This window comes from Anomaloglossus baeobatrachus, chromosome 5 (genome assembly GCF_048569485.1).
Source record: "Anomaloglossus baeobatrachus isolate aAnoBae1 chromosome 5, aAnoBae1.hap1, whole genome shotgun sequence".
Taxonomy (NCBI): domain Eukaryota; kingdom Metazoa; phylum Chordata; class Amphibia; order Anura; family Aromobatidae; genus Anomaloglossus; species Anomaloglossus baeobatrachus.
In genome coordinates, this window is record NC_134357.1 from 570,219,210 (window position 1) to 570,236,591 (window position 17,382).

At 45.9% G+C, this 17,382-nt stretch overlaps 1 protein-coding gene across 1 annotated transcript in view; it reads left to right on the forward strand.

The window, feature by feature from the left end:
* LOC142310586 (oocyte zinc finger protein XlCOF29-like) overlaps nt 1-15,485 on the forward strand; it is a 40,784-nt gene extending 25,299 nt beyond the window's left edge. Inside the window, exons 2-3 of the mRNA XM_075348105.1 lie at nt 14,986-15,131; nt 15,261-15,485. Of these exons, the coding sequence (XP_075204220.1) occupies nt 15,054-15,131; nt 15,261-15,485 (303 nt within the window). The 5' untranslated portion in view covers nt 14,986-15,053. The remainder of the gene's footprint in view (nt 1-14,985; nt 15,132-15,260) is intronic.
* The last annotated feature ends 1,897 nt before the right edge of the window (nt 15,486-17,382 follow it).

A 17,382-nucleotide genomic window follows, 5' to 3' on the forward strand; every position in this document is an offset into this window, starting at 1 on the left:
TGTTAGGGTCTGATCTGGCTTTTTGAAAGATTTTGTCCTTAAGGCGGAAATCTAGAATTCGGCAGATAACATCTCTGGGAGGATCGTTGGGATTGGGTTTTGGGCGTAGTGCTCTGTGTGCCCTCTCTATGATTAACTGGTGTTTTTCTTCAGCATCCAAATAGTTTGAGAAGAGGGCAGTTAGTCTTTTAGAGATGTCCTCCGTGATTACCGTTTCCGGAAGACCCAGTATCCGGAGATTGTTTCGTCTGTTCCGGTTTTCCAGATCCTCCATTGCGGCATATATTTTATAGATGTGATCATCATGTATATGAAGGTTGGTTTCCGGCTCTTGGGCATGGGATATGATGGCCATCTGAGACTGCTCCAGCTCCTCCACTCTGTGACCCAGTTGGTGAATGTCTCTTTTAATGTCAGATAGATCTTTTGCCAGAGGTGCTAAGGCTGTTTTGAGTATTCTGGTAATAAATGCCCTTGAGATTGGCTTGTCTGGGCTATCAAGCAGTTCTGCTTCTGTGTCAGAGACATCTGAATTGTGGTCAGGTGTATGTTGTCCTCCTTTGTTCTGCTATGCTTGTTGTTTATTTTTCTGTTGCTTGTTAACGAATTTGTCCATCTCTTTCTTGTGGGGTTTGGATGCGTGATATACCTCTGTTGATGCGGATTTCTGGCCAAACTTAACCATGTTTTATCCTGCTCATCTGTAGGTTGAGCTGGGGTTCTCCCAGGTAGAAGAGAGATTGATTTATTGCATTCCTCTAAGACCCAGTACTTGCTAGTCCGTTTAAGTTAGGTGCTTGGTTCTGGTGTATGTATGAATCTGGTGTCCCAGGGGGTATGTTCAGTGACAAGGCTTCCTGAGGCAAGCAGTAAAGAGATCTATGTAAGGGGATATCTTCTTCTTATGATCAACTTGCTAGGATGTAGATCGTTTCCCCTTCACAATATAATCAGGTGTGTCGCCTCCAGTTGTTTCTACCACACTTTCTGGAATGCGACGAGGAGAGAAAGTAGAAGAGCGAAGATGTTATAGCTGTGTGCATCCTGGGCATCTGCGGGCCATATGCCCATCTATCCAGCGGAGTCATCCTTCAAATCAACAACCACCTCCAGCACCTGCACCTCAATATCAGTCACCAAGGTCTCCTACCTACTTATCCAGAAGGCAAACTGGAAGGAGTGAGATGCAGCGCAGATGTTATCAATATGGGCAGCCTGGTCATCTGCAAACTCACTGTCCAGGTGTTCGGAGGCAAAACAGTTACAGACCCCCTTTGCCTGTCCATTATCTACAGACACACTCAGTAGGAGAAGAGCTGGATTCAGGCCCTGATGATTTGCCAAGTTACTCTGATATGTTGACGTCCCTACCAGGAGTCTATGGGGTGAGAGCCACAGCCGCTCGTTCTTCTGATCTTCAGCATAAACATCTACAGGAGGTCGTGCTGGATGGCCAAAAAGTTGTTGGCTTTCGTGACACTGGGGCTTTTCTCACCATAGCAGATCCCCGAGTAATTCAACCAGAAGCAATGCAAAAGGGACCAGGAATTGCCATTGAATTGGCTGGAGGTACTCAAAGATACATTCCAAGAGCGAGTGTGACCCTGGATTATGGCTTTGGGACAAAACAATGCATAATCGGTGTGATGAGCGGCCTTCCTGCAGACATTCTTCTAGGGAATGATGTGGGGAATCTTCAATGCCACTTTGTCGGTGAGATAACCAGAAGTCAAGACAAGAGAGCATCAGATGTGGACGTGTTCAACCCATCAATGGAAATGAGGCCACCCGAACTGCCGTTGAGTGATTCTTCTTGTGGGTCTCATATGAATGTCACTTGGGATAAAGTTCAGTTTAGACAAGAGGTAGAGACTGACACCACCCTGGCTAGCTTTAGAGCTCGGGCTGAAGTAGGGCAGTTAGGAGAAAATGGGGAAAAAATTATCAGAGAACATGGACTTCTATATCAGATTACCAATGCTGACTCCCTAGACAAACCCTGGACTTATGGCAAACAGTTGATTGTTCCTCAGAAATACAGAATTTCCCTATTACACCTTGCTCATGACATTCCTACTGCCGGCCAGGGAAAACCCGCACCGAGAGACGATTGACTAAAATTTTCTATTGGGCTGGAATTTCTCAAGCAGTGGCGCATTTCTGGTGAACTTGCGACATATGTCAGCGTAGAGGGCGACCCGGAGATCACCCAAAGGCACCCTTGCAACCACTCCCTATAATAGAAGAACCCTTTCAAGAGTAGCTGTCGATATCATTGGACCACTGGCTAAACCAAGTAAATCCGGAAAGCAGTATATTCTCACTGTTGTGGACTACGCCACCCGATATCCAGAAGCCATGGCCTTGTCAAGTATTTCTGCAGCAAGGTGGCCGAGGACCTTGTTACCATTATCGCCCGAGTAGGATTCCCAAGTGAGATCTTATCGGACCAAGGCTCCCAATTCATGTCAGAGTTGGTGCAGTGTCTGTGGCGCACCTGTGGAGTACGAGCAATTCGAACTACAGCATACCATCCTCAAACCAATGGACTTTGTGAACGGTTTAATCAAACACTGAATAATATGCTAAGGGCCTTCACTGACAGGGATTCCGACTGGGAAAAGTACCTACCCCATCTCCTGTTTGCCTATCGGGAAGTTCCCCAGGAGTCCACTGGGTTTTCCCCCTTTGAACTACTCTATGGAAGAAAGGTCAGAGGACCCTTAACTCTGCTAAAGGAATATTGGGAGGGGCAAGTTGAAGATACAGGAACCCCTGTTGTTCCATATGTGCTCAAGCTTCGGGAAACCCTGGCTCAACTTGCTAGTTTGGCTCAGGATCATGTGCGGATGGCTCAAACCAGACAGAAGACATGGTATGACCGCAAAGCACGCTATCGAGAATTTGTAGAGGGACAACAAGTTAATGATTGTTCCCCATCGGCAAAATAAACTCCAGACAACATGGGAGGGTCCCTTCCGTGTTCTCAGAAAAGTAAACAACACCAATTACCTTCTTGCTCTAGATGATCAGGGTCTAAGACAAAGGACTGTCCATGTGAATATGATTAAGGAGTACCATGACCGGACATTACCTATGATAGCAAGCTGTCGGCTGGCTTCAGAAGATGGTCAGGAGGATGAGGACTCATTACCTGATCTTGTTGAAGCAGCCAGAGCCCCATCTACTGTGGAACAGGTTCCTCTGAGAGATCACTTAGATTCCTTACAGAAAAAACAAATGCTGGGAGTGCTCCATCAGAGACAGGCTGCTTTCTCATCCCGACCAGGTCGAACCACAGTAAACCCAACATCAGGGCTTCCGTCCCATACCACAGGCTCCCTACCGGCTACCAGAATCAGTTAGAAACACCATGCACCATGAGCTGCAGGAGATGTTACAGCTGGAGGTGATTCAGGCCTCCCATAGTCCTTGGGCTTCTCCTGTTGTGTTAGTACCCAAGAAAGATGAAAGTACTCGATTTTGTACGGACTACAGACGAATAAATGACCATACCATCAGTGATGCTTACCCAATGCCCCGCATTGATGATCCTCTAGACCGGCTAGCTGGGGCACGATACGTCACCACCTTGGATCTCAGTAAGGGATACTGGCAAATTCCCCTGACGGAGGAAGGTAGAGAAAGGTCATCTTTTATAACCCCCTTTGGTCTGTATGAATTTCTAAACATGCCTTTCGGAATGAAAAATGCCCCTGCAACCTTTCAGAGAATGGTGGACCTGATCCTCCGGGAATGTGGCGACTTCGCTTGTGCCTACCTGGATGATATCGCCATCTTCAGCCACACATGGGAGGAACATCTGAATCAAGTAGCTCTTGTTCTTAACCAGATTCTCGCAGCAGGCCTAACCATTTGACCTGATAAATGCCAATTGGGGATGGGTGAAGTCCAATACCTAGGGCATCGAGTAGGAGGAGGGAAGTTATGTCCTGAACCTGCCAAAATCCAGGCTATTAGAGACTGGCCTGTACCCCAAACCAAGAAACAAGTTATGGCTTTTTTGGGCACTGCCAGTTATTACCGAAAATTTGTTCCTCATTTTAGCTCTGTGGCCAAGCCCCTTACAGACCTCATGAAGAAAACGATGCCCCAGCTGGTGATCCGGACTCCAGCCTGTGATGAGGCTTTTAACTGGCTGAAGGACGCCTTGGTTCTGGATGCTCCAGACTATAAGAGGAGAGTCATTGTGCAGACGGATGCCTCTTCTTATGAATTGGGAGCTGTACTCAGCCAGGTGAATGCAGCTGGGGAGGAGCACCCCATTGCCTTCCTCAGCAGGAAACTGCTGGACTGAGAAGTGGCCTATGCAACTGTTGAGAAGGAATGCCTGGCTGTAGTATGGGCCCTTAGGAAACTAAGGCTGTATCTATATGGACGAGAATTCACTGTGGTTACTCATCACAATTCTCTCACCTGGCTGAACAGAGTCTCTGGGGACAATGGACGCTTACTACGATGGAGCCTGGCTCTTCAACCCTATAACTTTACAATACAATATAGAAGGGGCAGCCAACACCAAAATGCAGACGGATTGTCCAGGCAAGAGGAGCCCTGAGTCAGGTCCACCATGTTTACGTGTACTTGACAAGCGACCTGTTGAGGTCACTAGTACGTACACAAATTGAGGGGGGAAGGGGTTGTAACAGAGTATCCCTCCCCCGCCTGTGCTCATGTTGTAATAGTCTGTCTCTCCTTGAGTGTCCTGTATGTACTACTGGTGGGGGATTGTTTGTTCTTCTCAGCATGGGACTTCTCCAATCTACAACTTGGTAAACAGAACAGAGCCAGGAGTCTAAAGTCCATTCATGTATCAAGTGTCCAGGCGGAGTTGGACTCTTCTGCCCACCTAAGGGGCTGATCCCAGGAGAAAAGAACAATGAGACCCATGTTAGTTCAGTTAGTTGGATCTCGGCTGGAGAAGGACTAGGATCTATTGCTGAGGCTGGATCCTAGAGCCTGTGTATGGACTGTCACAGACTGGAGATCAGTGGCCACGTGGGATTGTGTTTTGTTGTTCACCCTGTTGGACTCAAGGAACTCATATAAGGACCTTTGCCATATTTTCCCTGGCATCGGAATACCGGGAGGTGCCCCTGGATCTTTTGTTTTGTTGTGGACTCCTTGCAGACTTTAAGGATTTATATTTATGTTTGGTGCTTTATCTTTGTGGTTCCAATAAAGGCCTTTGGATTGTTCCTTGGCCTGGCGTCCCTTATTGTTCTGCCGCATACCCCGTTACATGCATCACGGGCAAATCGCTGCCCGTGGCGCACAACATCGTTAGGAGCCGTCACACGGACTTACCTGCCTAGTGACGTCGCTTTTGCCGACGAACCGCCTCCTTTCTAAGGGGGCGGTTTGTGCGGCGTCACTAAGCGGCCACCCAATAGAAGCGGAGGGGCGGAGATGAGCGGCCGTAACATCCCGCCCACCTCCTTCCTTCCTCATTGCCAGCGGCTGCAGGTAAGCATTGTTCGTCGTTCTCGAGGTGTCACACGTAGCGATGTGTGCTGCCTCGGGAACGACAAACAACCTGCGTCCTCAACAATGAACGATTTTTTGAAAATGAACGACGTATCAACGATCAACGACAAGGTGAGTATTTTTGATCGTTAACGGCCGTTCGTTGGTGTCACACGCAACAATGTCGCTAACGAGGCCGGATGTGCGTCACGGAATCCGTGACCCCGGCGATATATCGTTAGATATGTCGTTGCGTGTAACGGGGCCTTAAGGGTATGTGCCCTCGATCAGTGCTCGTCCTGGACTTGTTGGGTCCTGACCTGCGGGGCCGCGAGTCTCATTAGCTGGAGACTGCAGCTGCTCGTGCCCATGATTCGGGCTTGGGTAGTTGTGGTCTCTCTCCTCTGTTCTCCATGCTTCGCAGCAATAAATTGACATGCTACGGCTCGGGAAGTGGCACCGCAGGTCAGTTTACACTGCGGGCAGCACACGAACAGTGCTTGTACTGTATATCGCAGCTGAAGCATGCTGCATCAAAAATGCTGTGAACACTAATCCTGTGCATGTACCCTAAGAAGCCAAGCCTGTGGCTGAGCTTCACGAGCACCAAGATTACATTAATAGGCTGTGGGAGGATGATAGAGCGCAGTACAGGGCATTAACCAATCTATATATATAATTGCCTTATTCTGTCTGTCTGTCTGTCTTGCTCCAAAATTACGTCATTACAGTGACAACTGTCGCCACAGCGCGTGCGCTAAAGATCCTGCGACCAACGGCTCAACTAAGTGAACAGCACAAACTACGGCGCGACAGGACGACGCCCGACACCTTTCCCCGCACCCACACGGAGCCCCGACTCCCCGGTGAGTGCTGCACCCCCGGGAGCACACACCGGCAATACCCTTGCATTGCTAGGATCGTGACGGGAGCCGGCGTACGCTGGTAACCATGGTACACATCGGGTAACTAAGCAAAGCACTTTGCATAGTTACCCGATTGTGTACCATGGTTACCAGCGTAACTCGGCTCCACACACACACACCCGCACTCCGCCCTCCGCATGTATACACTGAACACACACCCCGGCACTACTGCACCCATCATCCCCGCACACACGCAGGCACTACCGCTCCCATCATCATCACTGCACACACCCCGGCACTACCGCTCCCATCATTTTTGCACAAACACAAGCACTACCGCTCCCATCATCCCCGCACACACGCAGGCACTACCGCTCCCATCATCATCACTGCACACACGCAGGCACTACCGCTCCCATCATAATCCCCGCACACATCCCGGCACTACCGCACCCATCATCATCCCCGCACACACCCCGGCACTCCCGCCCCCATCATCATTACCGCACACACCCCGGCACTACCGCCCCCATCATCATTCGCACACACACGCAGGCACTACCTAAGTGAAGTCTCCGGTGACAGCACGGCTCACTTCAGTTGCTGCGTGGAGCTGACACAGAGCGGTCGTGTTCTACGGCGCTCCCTGTCAGCTTCATGTAGCAGAGCTGAAAGCATCGTGTGGATTACTTCGGACCTGGATGGGTGTTTGGGGATTAATAAAGTGGTAAATGAGGGGGGTTGTCTTTTATTCCAAATAAAGGATTTTTCGTTGTGTGTTTATTTACTTTCACTTACAGGTTAATCATGGAAGGTATCTCGGGGAGACGCCTGCCATGATTAACCTAGGACTTAATGGCAGCTATAAGCTGCCATTTAACTCCTTATTACCCCGATTGCCACTGCACCAGGGCAGTTCGGGATGAGCCGGGTAAAGTCCCGGGACTGTCGCATCTAATGGATGCGGCAATTCCGGGCGGCTGCTGGCTGATATTGTTAGGGTGGTGGGCTCCCCATAACGTGGCGCTCCCCATCCTGACAATACCAGCCTCCAGCCGTGTGGCTTTATCTTGGCTGGTATCAAAATTGGGGGGGACCGCAGTTTTTTTAAAATTTATTTATTTATTTATTGTATTGCACAATAAAGACCCGCCCACCGGCGGCTGTGATTGGTTGCAGTGAGACAGCTGACACTCAGCTTGGGGGCGTGTCTGACTGCAACCAATCATAGGCGCTGGTGGGCGGGGGAAGCAGTGAATATGAGATTGAATAATGAGTGGTCGGCATTTTCAAAAGCAGGAGAAGCCGCCAGAGCAGTGTGACAGCTGTTCAGTGCCGCACCGGTGATCGGTGAGTATGAGAGGGGGGGGAGACCAGGAGTGATTTTAAATGATTTAGATCGTTCTGCTGGACATGCTGAGCATGCGCAGTAGAATGTGACGGGATCCGTCAGCGGATTCCACCGCTTAGTGCATTGTGGTGGAATCCGCCCCATAGACAATTATTAGACACCTTGGCGGATTCTAACGACCCAAAAAACGCTACATGCAGAGTTCCCTCCGCCCGACACTGCATCAAATTAACGACGCAGCGTCGTCCAGCGGATGCAACGCAGACACTTGCGTTACAGTGCATCGTTACTACAAGTCTATGGAGAATAGCGCAGTGCGTTACCGCACACATTACCCCGCAGGATGGGGGCACATGTCAGGATGGTGGCTGCACCACAATGGGGGCACATACCAGCATTGGGCCACATCACAGCATCAGCATATTTTTACTTAACTTTACACTGTTCATGGGCTTCTTTCATTACAAGCCATGGACATCATTAAATATCAGACTCCTCTATTAAAACTGTTCCGTCTGTTTGTCATTTTAAAACCAATAAACAATTATAAGAATACTAAATTAAACCTAACCCATCCAGTCCATTCATTACCTTATTATTCAATCTGCTAACCTACATACACATTCTAGACTACCCGATACGTTAGAATCAGGCCACCTTCTAGTATATAATATACCGTATTTTTTTCGTTTTATAAGACACATCGGATTATAAGACACACCCCAAATTTAGAGATAAAAAAGGTAAAACAAATAAAAATGGGGTACGTCTTATACTCTGGTGTTGTCTTACCGCAGGGGGGGCAGCAGTGGTGGTGAAGCAGGGTCACAGGAGGCAGAGGTTGTGCTGGCAGCCGCGGCGGGTCCTTGGTGGCAGTAGTGGAGGGTCAGTGGTGGCAGCAGCAGCGGGTCAGTGTCAGTGGCAGCTCAGATCAAAAAGGCAAACACAAAATTAAGATAAAAAAATCTATACTTTATTGTTGAGGAACAATACTGAATACAAATCTGTAGTGCAGAGAAGGAGCACAGCTGATTAAAAGGAACCTTTCACCAGGTTTTTCACCTATAAGCTGCGGCCACTACCAGTGATCCCTTATATACAGCATTCCAGAATACTGTATAGCCGAGAGCCCAGGCCACTCTGTACCACGTAAAAAAGGCCTTTATTATACTCTCCTGCAGGGCGGTCGGGTCCAATGACTGTCGCTACTCTCGGTCCGGTGTGTGTGTGTATGATCTGATGTGTTATTATGTGTGTGATCAGTGTGTGATTGTGTGTGCGATGTGATGTGTAATTGTGTGTGCGATCTGATGTGTGATTGTGTGTGCGATCTGATGTGTGATTGTGTGTGCGATCTGATGTGTGATTGCGTGTGCGATCTGATGTGTGATTGCGTGCGCGATCTGATGTGTGATTGCGTGTGCGATCTGATGTGTGATTGCGTGTGCGATCTGATGTGTGATTGTGTGTGCGATCAGTTGTGTGATTGTGTGTGCGATCAGTTGTGTGATTGCGTGTACGATCTGATGTGTGATTGCGTGTGCGATCTGATGTGTGATTGCGTGTGCGATCTGATGTTATTGCGTGTGCGATCTGATGTGTTATTGCGTGTGCGATCTGATGTGTGATTGCGTGTGCGATCTGATATGTTATTGCGTGTGCATTCTGATGTGTGATTGTGAGTGCCGTCTGATGTGTGATTTGTGTGTGTGATCTGATGTGTGATTGCGTGTGCGATCAGTTGTGTGATTGTGTGCAATCTGATGTGTGATTGCGTGTGTGATCTGATGTGTGATTGTGAGTGCCGTCTGATGTGTGATTTGTGTGTGTGATCTGATGTGTGATTGCGTGTGCGATCAGTTGTGTGATTGTGTGTGCGATCTGATGTGTGATTGAATGTGCGATCTGTGTGTGGCTGTGCGTTTCACTGCAGGTCCTCCCGTTCGGCGTCTGATGAGTGTGATTGTGTGTGCGATCTGATGTGTGATTGTGTGTGCGATCTGATGTGTGATTGCGTGTGCGATCTGATGTGTGATTGCGTGTGCGATCTGAAGTCTATCGCTTGATCTAGACAAATAATAGGAGGATAAAGTGCTTTCACAACAGAAGGAGAATGCAGAATACATTAAAAGTGAATATTGATTAAAATATACATATCGTATTTTTCGGACCATAAGACGCACCCTGGTTTTAGAGGAGGAAAATAGGAAAATAAAATTTTAAGCAAAAAATGTGGTCATGACACACTGTTATGGGGCAAGGATCTGCTGCTGACACTGTTATGGGGCTACTGTCCTTAAATTCGCTACTAAGGTACCCCATCCTGGTAATGATCCTCCTGCCTTGTATATGATCCCCATCCTTGTATATATGTCCCTCATCCTGGTATAGCCCCCATCCTGTTATATACCCCCATCCTGATATGTACCCCCATCCTGATAAATACCCCTATCCTGCTATATACCCCCATCCTGCTAAATACCCCAATCCTGCTCATAATATACCCCCATCCTGCTCATAATCTACCCCCATCCTGCTATATTCCCTCATCCTGCTCATAATATACCCCCATCCTGGTATATGCCCTCATCCTGCTATATACCCCATCCTGCTATATACCCCCATCCTGCTCATAATATACCCCCATTCTGCTATATATCCCCATCCTGCTCATAAGATACCCCATCCTGCTCACAATATACCCCCATTCTGGTATATGCCCTCATCCTGCTATATACCCAATTCTGCTATATACACCCATCCTGCTAAATACCCCCATCCTGCTATATACACCCCATCCTGCTCATAATATACCCCCATCCTGCTATATACCCCCATCCTGCACATAATATACCCCTATTTTGGTATGTACCCTCATCCTGCTATATACCCCATCCTGCTATATGGCCTGTATCCTATTGCACAGAAAAAAATAAACATTTATACTCACCTTTCCTGACTCCCTGCAGCAACGATCATCTTCCTCTCTGTCAGCAGCAGCGCCACTGACCTGTGTGGAGCCGATCCCCCTGCAGCATTGCGATATCCTCTGGTCTGCTGGCTCGCTGATATGTGTGGAGACTAGCGGTGTGCAGAGGGATGACGTCATCGCTGTGTTCACCGCTCTCTACACAGATGAGCTGGCCGACAGCCAGGATGACATTGCAATGCTGCAGGGGAACGGTGAGTATACCGTACTTATCCACTGCGTACCACGCTGATGATGCGCGGGGGGCAGTGAATATAGCCGCACATGATCACTCCAGGCTGTAGTTGTCAGGGGTGATCACGTGGTCCGGCTGTTTACTATGCGTGCACCCCCGGCTGGAGGATGGGTGTTCATTTGAAATGAGTGGGCCCACGTGGTCACGGCAGGCGCTGCTACAGCCTGTTCATGCCGCCGATGACCCGCTCCACCGCAGCACCCTCATTCCCCACAGCCCTACATTCAGACTATAAGACGCACCCCCCACTTTCCCCCAACATTTGGAGAAAAAAAAGTGCGTCTTATAGTCTGAAAAATATGGTAATTGCTCACAGTAACGCTGATATACTGTAACGCTAAATAAGGAGGGGGGAGTGAAAACAGAAGAGATTAATCATGAAAGTGCATGAGTACTATATGATAAAAATGTAAAAATAAGGATTATATAAAGATATCAATAACAAAGGAATCAAAATAAATTAAATATGTGCATATATTCCCTCAAATTAAATATAAATTATTTAATTTGCACATAAATAAATAAGTACATTATTGTGGCACATCTTTAGGATCTCTCCAGGTTTGCCGTATTTCCATTGTTGGATGATGGACTGTTCAGAGCCTGGACTATTTTATTTATTTATTTATTTATTATTATTTTTTTTAATAACCTAACCCTGCTTTACCTTTCTCCACAACTTTATCCCTGACCTTTCTGGTGTGTTCCTTTGTTTTCATGATGCTGTTTGATTCTTAATGTTGCCAAACAAACCTCTGAGGCCTCCACAGACCACAGAACAGCTGTAGTTATACTGTGAATAAATGACACGCAGGTGGGCTCAATTTTACTTCTGGAGGCAATTGGTCATGCAGCATTTTATTTAGAGGTATCACACTACAGGGGGCTGAATATAAATTAAACTTACAATTTTCATATTTGTAGTTTTAAAATATTTAGAAAACCAGGTATCATTTCCTTTCCACTTCACAAAGACTTGTACTTAATTTTGGTATACCACATACAATACCAATAAAATACATTTACGTTTGTGAGTATAATGTGAAATACTCTGGGAAAAGTTCACAGGGTATGGATACCTTTTCAGAGTGAAAAATTCCTTCCTAAGGGGTACTTTGCACACTACAACATCGCAGGTGCAATGTCGGTGGGGTCAAATCGAAAGTGACGCACATCCGGCGTCGCTGTCGATGTTGTAGTGTGTAAATCCTTTTTGATACGATTAACTAGCGCAAAAGCGTCGTAATCGTATCATTGGTTTAGTGTCCGACATTTTCATATTTTCGCTGCAGCGACGGTACGATGTTGTTCCTCGTTCCCCTGCGGCAGCACACATCGCTGTGTATGAAGCCGCAGGAGCGAGGAACATCAGCTTACCTGCGTCACCGCGGCTCACGCCGGTTATGCGGAAGGATGGAGGTGGGCGGGATGTTTACGTCCTGCTCATCTGTGCCCCTCCTCTTCTATTGGCCGCCTGCCGTGTGACGTCGCTGTGACGCCGCACGACCCACCCCCTTAGGAAGGAGGCAGTTCGCCGGCCAGAGCGATGTCGTAGGGCAGGTGAGTGCATGTGAAGCTGCCGTAGCGATAATGTTCGCTACGGCAGCTATCACAAGATATCGCTGCTGCGACGGGGGCGGGGACTATCGCGCTCAGCATCGCAAGCATCGGCTTGCGATGTCGTAGTGTGCAAAGTACCCCTAAGTCTAAAAACTGCAATAAGACAGGATCCCAAGATCAACTTCTCATCACAAAATATAACAATGATAACCTGCAGTATTATATTTTTTAAGAAAGGCATCCTTGAACTTTTGTAGTGTTCCATAATCTCACTGCTACAATAAAGACTCATCATCTTTGATTATGATTGAACCTTCTTTCCACTAGACGTAATGGATGCCTCCTTGTCCACTTGGTAGGCCCAGGTGTTAAAAGACATTAGAGAGAGCTCTCTACTGTCCCCTCATAAGTTTGTACACTGTAATAAAATCACCACCAAGCCTTTGTTTTTCCAAAATGAATATTTCCAAACTTGCTAACCTGTCCGCCCATTCCCTTAATTGCCTTGGTTGCTCTTCTCTGCCCCGCTCTAGTTCAGCTATGCCCTTATTATACACCGGAGACCAAAAGTGTACTCCATATTCTACACGCGTGGTCAAAATTGTTGGTCCCCCTCGTTTAATGAAAGAAAAACCCATAACGGTCACAAAAATAACTTGAATCTGACAAAAGTAATAATAAATAAAAAATCTATGTAAATGAACAAATGACAGTCAGACATTGCTGCTTTTCTGCTTCCACAGAATTAAAAAAAAAATAAAACTCATGAAACAGGCCTGGACTGAAATGATGGTACCTCTGAAAATAATGTGACAAAAAGGATAAGTTAAATCAAGGTATATCCACTAATTAGCATCACAGGTGACTACAATCTTGTAATCAGTGGGCCTGTATATAGGGCTACAGATACTCACTGTGCTGTTTGGTTACATGGTGTGTACCACACTCAACATGGATCAGAGGAAGTGAAGGAAAGAGTTTTCTCAGGAGATTAGAAAAACAATTATGGACAAGCATATTAAAGGTAAAGGTTATAAGACCTTCTCCAAGCAGCTTGATTTTCCTGTGACTACAGTTGCACATATTATTTAAAAATTTAAGATCCATCGAACTGTAGCCAATCTCCCTGGACGTGACCGCAGGAGGAAAATGGATGACAAATCAAAGAGACAGATAATACAAATGGTAACAAAAGAGCCCAGAAAAACTTCTAAAGAGATTAAAGGTGAACTTCAAGCTCAAGGAACATCAGTGTCAGATTGCACCATCCGTTGTTGCTTGAGCCAAAGTGGACTTCATGGGAGACGACCAAGGAGGACACCATTGTAAACATAAAAAAGCCAGATTGGAATTTGCCAAACTACATGTTGACAAGCCACAAAGCTTCTGCGAGAATGTCCTATGGACAGATGAAGCAAAAATGGTATTTTTTGGAAAGGCACATCAGCTCTATGTTCACAGACGGAAAAATGAAGCATATTAAGAAAAGAACACTGTCCCTACTGTGAAACATGGAGAAAGCTCAGTAATGTTCTGGTGCTGCTTTGCTGAATCTGGCACAGGGCGTCTTGATTCTGTGCAGGGTACAATGAAATCTCAAGACTATCAAGGATTCTAGAGCGAAATGTGCTGCCCAGTGCCAGAAAGCTTGGTCTCAGTCGCAGGTCATGGGTCTTGCAATAGGATAATGACCCAAAACACACAGCTAAAAACACCCAAGAATGTCTAAGAGGAAAACATTGGACTATTCTGAAGTGGCTTCTATGACCGAAATCCTATTTAGCATCTTTGGAAAGAGCTGAAACTGCCATCTGGAAAAGGCAATATTCAAACACCAGACAACTGGAGCAGTTTGCCCTTGAGGAGCCGCCAAAATACCTGTCATGAGGTGCAGAAGTCTCATTGACAGTTACAGGAATTGTTTGACTGCAGTGATTGCCTCAAAAGGCTGTACAACTAAATATTAAGTTGAGGAGTAGGATTGTGCCATCATTTATGTCCAGGCCTATTTCATGAGTTTTATTTTTTTTTTTTTTTTTTTTTAAATTCTGTGGAAGCGAAAAACAGCATTGTCTGACTTTCATTTGTTCATTTTCATAGATTTTTTATTTCTTTTGTCAGATCCAAGTTATTTCTGTGACCATTGTGGGTTTTTGCTCATTAAATGAGAGACGAGGGAGAGGGGTACCAACAATTTTGACCATGTGTGTAATTGTGGTATTCGCACTAGTGTTCTTGCCATGAGCATCTATGCTTCTTTCAATGCATCCCATATTTATTGGCAGCAGCTGTCTAACACTGCTGGACACACCGAAGTCATGTAGAAACCCCAATCTCTGCCCACAATGGTGAACATTGAAAAAACAACAGGTGAATACTTATTAAGTAGTCACGTGTCATAATTTCTACAGCCAGTGATTGGATATAAAGACTCCAGTAATTGTATTATTACACCGGATTCTTTATGATGGTACATTGTCATCTTCTCCCCATTCAGATCTCTACAATATCGGATCCTCTCAGCGGAGATCCTCTACACAAATTTTCCTGGTTGACCCATCAAGGATGTATAAGGACAGTGACAAGATGCGAGAGAAGATGGTACACCTCACCCTAGAGATCCTCTTCCGGCTTACTGGAGAGGTGAGAGATTCTGATGACGTTCCATTACATCATTCTTATCTATGGGAATAACAGATGGACAGAACTGGAGAGGTGAGGACTCTGGAAATGTCTGTAGTGAGATTTATTACTGTGTCTCTCCATAACCAGGATTACACAGTTGTGAAGAAGACCTCTAGTGAGCGCTGTCAGGCCCCTGTGTCTGAGGAATGGGGAAGACCCCTGAGCCCAATCAAGGGGCCTCCACCTCACCGCCCGATACATGAGGACATCAATGACCAGAAGATCCTAGAACTCACCTACAAGATGATTGAGCTGCTGACTGGAGAGGTGACACTGCTGGGAATGCTGGGACATTATACAGTAACGCTATGAAGGGATCGGGGGTGACGGTATCATTGTATGTGTCAGGTTCCTATAAGGTGTCAGGACGTCACCGTCTATTTCTCCATGGAGGAGTGGGAGTATTTAGAAGGACACAAAGATCTGTACAAGGACGTCATGATGGAGGTTCCCCGGCCCCTCACATCACCAGGTAATAGACAGGACTAAATACACACGGCCTATAATTATCTGTATGTAAGAAATGAATTCAGCCCCTGTATGTGTCTCCTCCAGTTCTATCCAGTAAGAGGACAACACCAGAGAGATGTCCCCATCCTCTTCTCCCACAGGACTGTAAACAAGAAGATCCCGATGTTCCTCAGGATCATCAGGTAGATGGAGGGAAGGTGCCATGAAATCTCCCTATGATGTGTAGACGGCTGTGAAGGTCTTGTGCTCAGTCTTGTTTTATCCTCCAGTATTATATGTTTTATACTTGTGTAATGAGAGCGGTGGAGATGGCAGGATTAGAGCTGACCATAGATGGGACTTCTTCATCTGTCTGTGATTTTTACAATATTTGTTTCAGGGTGAAAAGTCAAACAATATTGATACTACAGAGACATATGTGAATGCTAATGATTGGTATAAAGTGGAGGTTCTCTCAGATGACAGCGCAGGTGAGTAGTGAAGTGTATACACTAATGGGCAAAAGGGTACCAATTTTGAACTTGTGACTTTGAGGCTCCATTTCTCACCAGCCACTACAGCTTTGAGCGTGGGTTTACTATAATTTTATAGACAATCATCTCAGCTATCCCATACATAAATTTGACTTGCAACTTTTTAGCTTATGATCAGTTTTGAAAATTCTTGTCATGTCCCTGCATTGTACTGTTTTGCTCCTAGAAGTCTAAATTTGTTATTTTTTTATTATTTTGTTAGTATTTTTTAATTTCACCTTTAGGCTTGAAACACTGCCTGAATCCTTCTAAGCCCTCGATCAGATGGAAGCTTGTCTTGACCGAAATGTAATCTCAGCTTCTCAGAAGTCTTTTAAGTAATTGAGGCGGGTCTTAGGACCTAGACATTCATTGATCTGTAGGCAATGAAACAGGACCTTTCATAATATTTTTTGTTTAAACTATATATATCACGAAAAAGAGGCTGATTACAAGTTTTGCTATGCCCTCTGTATTGCAGAAATATGGGCTATTGAATTTTAGGGTGCCTGATATGCGAATATCTCCTTCAGCCAAACGGACATTAATTGAGATTCCCCTGTGGGAGGGGAGGCAGTGTTGCTTTTTCTACTCTATGACACTGCCCGATCATAGGAAGACAGAGTCAGAGAGGAGGAAATGTTGTGTCCTTGCCTTTGATGTGGGAGCGCAAGCTGAGCTGTATCATTCCCCGCACATTGCAAAAACCCAGAAAACACCCATTTGGCAAACTAAACCCCCATAATGAATTAATCCATGGGTGCGGTGATCATTTTTATCCCACAAGATATGGCTGTGAAAACTAAAAACAAGGTTTAAACAAGGTTTATAGGCTAAAATTTTGTTGAGCCTCGAAATTTTAATTCACAAAAGGGGTTATTGGAAAATATAGACACGGCAGTTTCTAATGCAATTTGTAATGAACGTGACGGTACCCCATATGAGGTTGGACACTACTGTATGAGCACGTGGCAGGGATCAAATGGTACTTGGCTTTTAGAAGGCAGATTCTGTTCTAGATTGTTGGGTTCATTGGCCGAGCCCCTGAGTTACCAGATCAGCAGAAACCCCCATAAGAGACCCCATATTAGATCATTGATTAAGGAATTCATCTAGAGGTTTAGAAAGTATTTTGAACTTCAGGTGCCTCAAATAATTTTTTTTTTTTTTTTTTTTAAACATCTTTTTATTGAATTTTAACCGAATTTCTTTTACAATCTGCTCTT